This window comes from Phaseolus vulgaris, chromosome 10 (assembly GCF_000499845.2).
Source record: "Phaseolus vulgaris cultivar G19833 chromosome 10, P. vulgaris v2.0, whole genome shotgun sequence".
Classification (NCBI taxonomy): Eukaryota; Viridiplantae; Streptophyta; class Magnoliopsida; order Fabales; family Fabaceae; genus Phaseolus; species Phaseolus vulgaris.
In genome coordinates, this window is record NC_023750.2 from 7,158,452 (window position 1) to 7,166,171 (window position 7,720).

General features: G+C 28.2%; 1 protein-coding gene across 1 annotated transcript; it reads right to left on the minus strand.

The window, feature by feature from the left end:
* Positions 1 to 774: 774 nt before the first annotated feature.
* Positions 775 to 7,414, minus strand: LOC137819530 (probable WRKY transcription factor 12). The gene is made up of 4 exons (XM_068623407.1): positions 6,870 to 7,414; positions 6,604 to 6,677; positions 5,728 to 5,889; positions 775 to 1,185 (listed from the first exon to the last, which is right to left on the minus strand). The coding sequence occupies exons 1-4, from the start codon at positions 7,191 to 7,193 to the stop codon at positions 1,023 to 1,025; spliced, it is 723 nt and encodes a 240-aa protein (XP_068479508.1). The 5' UTR covers positions 7,194 to 7,414; the 3' UTR covers positions 775 to 1,022.
* Positions 7,415 to 7,720: the final 306 nt, after the last annotated feature.

The following is a 7,720-nucleotide window of genomic DNA, read 5'->3' on the forward strand; positions in this document are numbered from 1 at the left end:
AGTGTGTTTTTTATGGGCTAACAGTTTATTAAGCATCTTAAAGAATAAATTATTTTGCATTAGCTTTTAAGGATAGAATCTCTGGGCTGATTTTTCTATTCCGTCCCGCATAAAGGTTGACCCGTGGGTCATCCCGCATACGAAATATTTTTTAAAAAAATAATTTTTTAAATAAAAATTTTGTTTTTATTTATTTAGATGCATTAGGTAAATGATCTCATAATATTGTTTTCACGAGACATGCGTAGTAAAATGTTATTAAAATTTTTGAAATATGAAATATGAGGCTACATGAAAAAAATATGGAGGTGCAGAAAAAAATTTCTACATTTTAAAATTATACCCGTCCGCCCCGCACTTGGCCCGTGCAGGCTACCGGTTATGCGGAGCGGGCCAGCGGAATGAAATAAACAACCCGCCTCACTTTTTTTTCACGGACCGGCCCGCACAGCCCACCCCACTTTGTCACCCCTAATTTTTGTTTTCTGATTTTCAATTTATTTATCTATTTTTCTTCCTCTCCAATAATCTCTTTCACGTCAGTTAACTGACGAGTTAAACAAGATTAGAAAAAAAAAAAGACAAAAGTTAATCAAGAAATTAAAGATAAAAATATAAAATAAAAGTCATATCATAAGGAAAAATTAAATCATGAGAACTTAAATAATAAAATACAATATTTTAAAAGAACTTAATTAAAAGTATCCAAATTTATAAGATACCCAAAACTTAATTAATTCAATTTAAAAAATATAAAAAGTAAAGTTACACAAATTTAAAAAGTAAAGAGACTAAAGCTTCATTTAAACCTTATAATTTGTATAGACAACATATAAATGAGTTCGTTCATCCATAAAAGAGTGTTTAAGCTCACTAACAATATATAAGTACAAGGAAATTATATATATATATATATATATATATATATATATATATATATCCCTCATGAAAAATTGTCACATCTAAATAATTATTAGTACATATTAATTAATAATTAATTAATTGATTACTGAAAGCATTGTTCAAAAAGAAGTGAAACATTCATGCTCTGATGAATTTGAGTCATCAGAAGGAGAATGGTTGTGTCTTCCTTCATAGGTGGTTATTACCATTCGACAATCTTCTGAGAGTCTTTCAACCCTTTTCTTCACCCTACAGTTGTTATGGGTACAACGGTAGTAACTTCTGTTCATCATGTCCAAAAAATTTCATCTCAATTTCATCATCATAACATAAAAACACTAAAGGGTTAAAAATAAGTTTATTTGATGAAAATAAAAACAATTTAATAATCACTTTCTTTAAAAAAAAAAAGTTATATTAAATAACACGTATCATCACATGAAAAATAGTAGATTACAGGTTATATCATTTACCATGTTCTAATAACTTTCAGAGGTAAGATTGTTCAATAGAAGGTTAAATATGAATCATTTAGTGATGATTTAACCTTCATACATCTTAAACACCTACTTATCACTTGACTCAGTAAATAGAAGGTTTTATATCAAAATATTTGGTTATGTAATTTTATTTGATGTATAAGGATGGAAAATACTCATTTTAATTATATTTATTTTTTATTGATAAAAAATATGAAAAATAGTTAAAACTAAAAAAAATCAAACTTATCTTATATATAGATGAGTCTTAATGGTCAAATCTAGAGTTTTGACAACAAATGTTTTGGGAGAAAAAGTAAAACATAATATAGGAGCACCATAGGTATAAATGTAATACTTTTGCAATGTCCCATAATAAAATTTAAGCAATTAATCAAGTTGGCATTTCATTTAAAAAAAATCAATTCAAACTAAGAAAATTAAGAAAAATCAATTATGCTTTTCTCTTCTTTTCTTCTTTTCCAGAAATTGTATATGTCAATTTGGAAGATTTGAGACGAGGGAGTGAGATAGAGAAAATGGCAAAAATAAATAAAATGTTGGAATAGAACTAAAAAAATCGAGGAAGGTGAGTGATAACAAAAAATATATAACACATATTGAGATCAAATATGATAAAAGAGGGTGTGGTTAACAAAATGGGGTTGATTGATTTTTTTTCTAATTTCAAAATATTTTTTTTAATGATGAAGCTGATGTAGCTAAATGATTAAATATTATTGAATATTCTTATAAAAAGATGTCACTAACCATTTTTTTTAGAAGAATCTTATAAATCAAATTTTTTATAAAATTTGAATATAAATAAAAATAAATAAATATACTATTACAAGAAAATCTAATTTTAAAAACTAAAAATAATTAATTACAATATTTACTAAATTAAATATTATTTTAGAGACTAAAAAAATTATTGATTCAAAATTAATTTTTATTATTAATAAATAATTTTTAAATTGATATCTAATTAGTTATCAAAATTTTAGCTACCAATCATTTTATTTTGTAGCTAAAATTTTGCTAATCAATTAAAAACCAATTTAAAAACTATTTATTAATAGTAAAAATTAATTTAGATATCTCTAAAATAAAATATAATTTAATCAATATAATAATTAATTTTTTTTAAAATTAATTTTTATTTAATAATTTTTTAATATATATATATATTCACTATTACTAATATTGTTAATGAAAAATATATGTTTTGTTATAATGCTCTAAATAGAGTTAATCAAAGTTAGGTAATGCATCTTTTCAGGAAGTTTTCAGTTGTTAAACAACACTTGTTAGATTCAGACAAGTCTCTCTCACTGTTAATTTTTTTTATTATATTTTCCAAACATATGACTGTTTCCTAAGTTCCTATGTTCCTGAAGTGACTTTTTTATTTTTCCAAAGCAACTTTTTCATCTTCCTAATTCCACTTCTAAGTACATACCTTTAAGTACACTTTTGTAATCATCTTCTTCTGCAACCAAACCAGATTAAATTCACCATCTCTTTCTTCTTTTCTTTGGGATCATTATTCATTCTTTCACCACTCTTTAACCATTTTTCTTTGCTTCATCAACTATATCTATATATAATACCCAATAAAACTACACAACTTTCTTCCATGCACGCAACATTACCATACACTTAGTGATCTATTACCTTCACTCTAAGTAACTTTTGTTTACATCAAATACAACTTTTGTTTTATCTATCATGTTTCATATGTATCCTTATTTTTTGTCCTTTATTTACTTCATTCTCTTCAAAAAGTTGTTGAAAAATGTATGATGTGGTGTGCATGCTTAGGAAAACTAATTTGGTTCTTAAATTTTTGAAAGAAAAAAATAACTTTGTTTATTTTTAGCATAAATGTTTTTTCATAACTCTTTCATGGAATCTTTGATCATACTAACCTTCTATCTTTAAGGAAAACTAATGAAACTTTTGAAATATAGAAAAATAAAAAAATTAATGTTTTATTATTAAAAGTCATTTTTTCTTCAACTAAATGAAAAAATGCATCATAATTTGTGTTATATTTATATATTTTCTCTGTATATTTTTCTCTCATCTAAATATCATTACTGTGTTTAAATCAAATGTCCATTTACTATAAATAAAGCTGCTACAGGCATGAACCTGGGTTTAGAAACTCACAAAGAAGAAGAGAAACAAACCACTTCCTTTTGTTACTTTTTTTAATTAATGGTTTTTCAAATAAAAAAAAATGTTTTTTATTTGTTATTTCAAGATAATATTTTTTTTTTTAAAATTACACTCTAAATTTTATTAATATTTAAATTAAAATATAAAAAATTACACGATTTTTTTGTTTTAATAAAAAGCATCAAACTACTATTATAATTAAAGGAATAAAAGGAGTATATGTTAGTAACAAACTTTTTTTTAATAGTGGCTAAGTAAAAAAAAAATCTTTATTTAAAAAATAATTAACTTATGTAATAATGCATGTCTTTTGACTATATAAACTTATCATCATAACAAGGATTTACTTGTCAAATATTGTAGGCTACATGACTGGTATCTTAATATTAGATTCTGCTAATTACATTCTAGTTAATCAGTGATTATATAGCACTAACCTAATTTTGTCTTTGAAAACACATTAGTCATTTTTAATATGATATTCTAACTTAGTATAACTTACTTCCTCAATCTTAAAATAACTTCAATTTTAATCTTTAAAAGAAATTAAATGAACCGACTTTCAGTTTTCAATAAAATATTAACTTTTTTTTTTATTTACTTCAAATAACTCACAGCCTCTGTGTATTCATAAATTTAAAAATAGTGAAAAAAAAAATTATACAGAAAATTCATCTTGGAATATGAATGAAGTTTAATTTCTTTTTAGAAAAAAAAAAATATTAAATATTTGAGGGATGTTAAATCCTATTACAAAATAAAATATTTTTGCCTAATCCAGAAAAATCATAAAAAATGGATTCAAACCCTATTACAAAAGAAAAGATTTTTTCCTAACCCACAAAAAAAATCATAAAAAATGGATTCAAACCCTAGTACAAAATAAAAGATTTTTGCCTAACCCAAAAAAATCATAAAAAATGGATGAAGTTGAATAATCATAAAAACTTGTAATATGATAATTAAAGCCGAAAAAAGGAAACAAAAATACACATACATACATATATAACATTTTTTGACGCAGAAAGAGAAAAAAAGAAAGAAGAATATGTAGGGTTTTGTTTCACATTTTAGCCTTGGGAAGTTGGATTGAAAAAATTAGGTTAATGTTGATGAATTAGAATGAATGAAAGAAAAGGTTTTGGTGGAAGTGAAGGGTAGCTTTTTAGTGATGGGTGGAAGAAGTTGGTCAGAAAAACAGCATGAGCATTGGATGGTTTGGGAACATAGGACAAAGGAGGGGACCCTATAGCATTCACTATTGTCAAAACTCTAATAATAATAATCCACTAAATATATTCTCAAGAATATTTCTTTTCCTTTTTACTTCCCAATAAACTCTTTTTTTTAATTACCTCAACAAAGAAAAGCCTATATTTCAGTCTGTACCATCAATCTTCTCTACTCACAAGTCCATTGAAAGCAACATCTTGAATCATTCCTTCAGTTTTAGCCAAGATTCTCATCACTCTCTCTTTCTCTCTCTCTCTCTCTCTATTCTTCTTAGTGTTTTCAGTTTTTAAGTAATGTTTGAAACAAAATCTATGATAACTACACTTGCTTCACCTCTGAATTCAGATTCATTGGATTAGACATACTTGTTAAACATTTTGTATGTCTTTTCCAGTTTTACTTGGTTCAACCTTTGATTCTGGTGTCAGTTTCACTTACTTGGTTCGAGTTTGAAGTTTCATTATGGTGAATAAGGGTTGAAATATTTTTTAATTCTGTGATTTGTGATTGTATTTAGGTTTAGATTTTGTGTATAAAGAGTTAAAATGTCTCTTAAATACTTCTATAAATTTATTTTATTTTTTATTAATAATAAAAAAAATGATTATTCCACCACCGACACATGTATATTTCCAAAAAATGACATCTTACCTTCATTTCTCCGGGTATAATGCCACTGATGTAGCCAATGTACTCAATATATATATAGGTTTTGATTTTGCATTTGAAAGAGATATTGCATTTTCTTAGAAAAAATGAGTTTTGGAATTCTCTCACCAATTATGTAAACAATATTCTTATATAAAGAACACATATCTGTTATTGTAACAACATCAAACTGCACAAAAACTTTTTTTGTGTTTAAGAACTTCATGTATGTTCTTCATACTATATAATCAAGGGGTAAGATTGAAAGAATTGTTATTACCTTGGGTGAAGGCTATTCTTCACAACTTTCTGACCATACTTCCTCCATTTGTAACCATCATCAAGCACATCCACATCACTTCTTGTTTGGAAACAAAACCGTGGTTCTCTCAGCTTCCTCCTTACTTTCACCTTGTTCTTCTCTGACCCTGAACTTCTCCACCTACAATACACAGTAACATTTTTTTTATGAGGAATAAAAATGAATCAATTTAGAATATTTTAAGATGTTCGAACCCTTTAACGAGAACAGATATTATGATTCTGGGTAACTTAAAAAACAACATCAAACAAAAACACCCTAAAAAAGAGTGGCAAAAAGAGTGAGCCCCATAGCTATACATGAACACAGTAACATAATTTCAAAATACTGATGCAACTCCCCATGACTTTGTTTAACATATATACATCACTTGATCCTCAAGTTCTTCTCCATCAAACGGCTGTTTTTTTCTTAATCACTTCAAAGCAAGATTAATTAATCTTCAACTACACAAAGTTAAGAATAAAACGAAAAAAGGTTATGATCTTTTTGAAGAATAAATGAAGCCTGATGGACTAGTGGATTCGAGTATCAATGAGTATCAAGACTTTTGAGTAGCATGCTCTTCCTCATACCCCGAGAGAGAGAGAGAGAGAGAGAGAGAGAGAGAGAGAGAGAGAGAATAAGTTGGAGTACAAAAGCAAGCTCAGAAAGAAAAAGAAGCAGTCACTTCCATATATGGTAGAGACCTTCAGATTCTTCGCAGAAACCTAAAGAATATCTTCTTGGGCATCTAAATTAAATATTTACGTGCATGCAGAGAGAGAGAGAGAGAGAAAGAGAGAGATTGAAATCAGAAAGATGTGTTTTGCAAGAGGATATTACTGTATATACCATGTGTTGTTGCCATCACTGGTATTTCCGGTGCAATTTTCATCATTGACAGCTTTAGGATCCAGTGTTCTCACCTGAAAGTTCATGGTACCATTATATAAAATAAGCAAAACCGTTTCATAGAAAACTGATCAAAAGGGTATACCCTAAAATTGAAAGAGACTTACATACAAACAAAAATAAAGTAAAACCTATAATTAGGTAAAAGATCATAGTTTATATGAATAGATAGATATAGACATATATAATAATAAACTAAACAACACCTGTTCATTATTCCAAGAAGTTCTGGATGCAAGGTCATTATGGTTAAAACCAATTGTTGCAACTGATCCAGAAGTGGTGGTGGTGGCAGTGATAGTAGTGGTGACTGCGGCTGTTGCGGCGGCTGTGTCGCCGCCGCCGCCGCCATCAACGTTTAGAGACTGAGAGAGCTGAGAAGATTGGGATTGAGCTGAGGGTGCCAAGAAGCTAAGAACCTGATTTTCTTCAAATTGGACAAAACCCATTTCATGGATTGCTTGTGGGGTGTTGGTGAATGAAACCTGAAGATCATAGCTGGGATTAACAACACCTCTCTCTCCTTCCATACCCCTTTTGAAATTGGTTTTGAAACCACCTTTGATTGTGGTTTTTCTTGGTCTTATAGGTGGATCGTGTAGAAGAAAAAGTTGTAGGCCATGTGAAGATGGAAAGAGGGTGTAGCAGGAACAGGTGTTTGAGGTTTGGTCAACAGAGGTAGGTGTTTGTGTGTTGTGTGTTGGCAATGAAATTGTGAAGGGAATGTTTTGTAGGAGAATTATTCCTTCCCCCTGTGCTTAAGGGAGTCTATTCAAAGTCTTGTGCACTCTTTTTTCTCTCTCTCTGAATTACACGTGCAGTGTCCTACAAGTGTTTTTCATGTGGAATCTATCTTCAACAAGTGCCAGAAGAATGAAACTAGGTATTGTCGTTTTTATATGAAAATGATTCTTTCACATCACGCCAGGTTTATACTCATCAATTACCCTGTAAGTTGTTTCTTGGTATATATGCATACAAATAGTTTTTTAAGATATCATGTGTAATATTTTTGAATCAAACAAGATATTATCACAACTTCTAAAACTTTGTTTTA

Coding starts and splice junctions, on each gene's coding strand:
- LOC137819530 (XM_068623407.1), bottom strand. CDS start 7,193: ATGGAAGGAGAGAGAGGTGTTGTTAATCCCAGCTATGATCTTCAGGTT. Junction 5,890..6,603: donor AGTGATGGCAACAACACATG/GTATATACAGTA, acceptor TGTGTATTGTAG/GTGGAGAAGTTCAGGGTCAG. Junction 1,186..5,727: donor AAGAATAGCCTTCACCCAAG/GTAATAACAATT, acceptor CATGATGAACAG/AAGTTACTACCGTTGTACCC.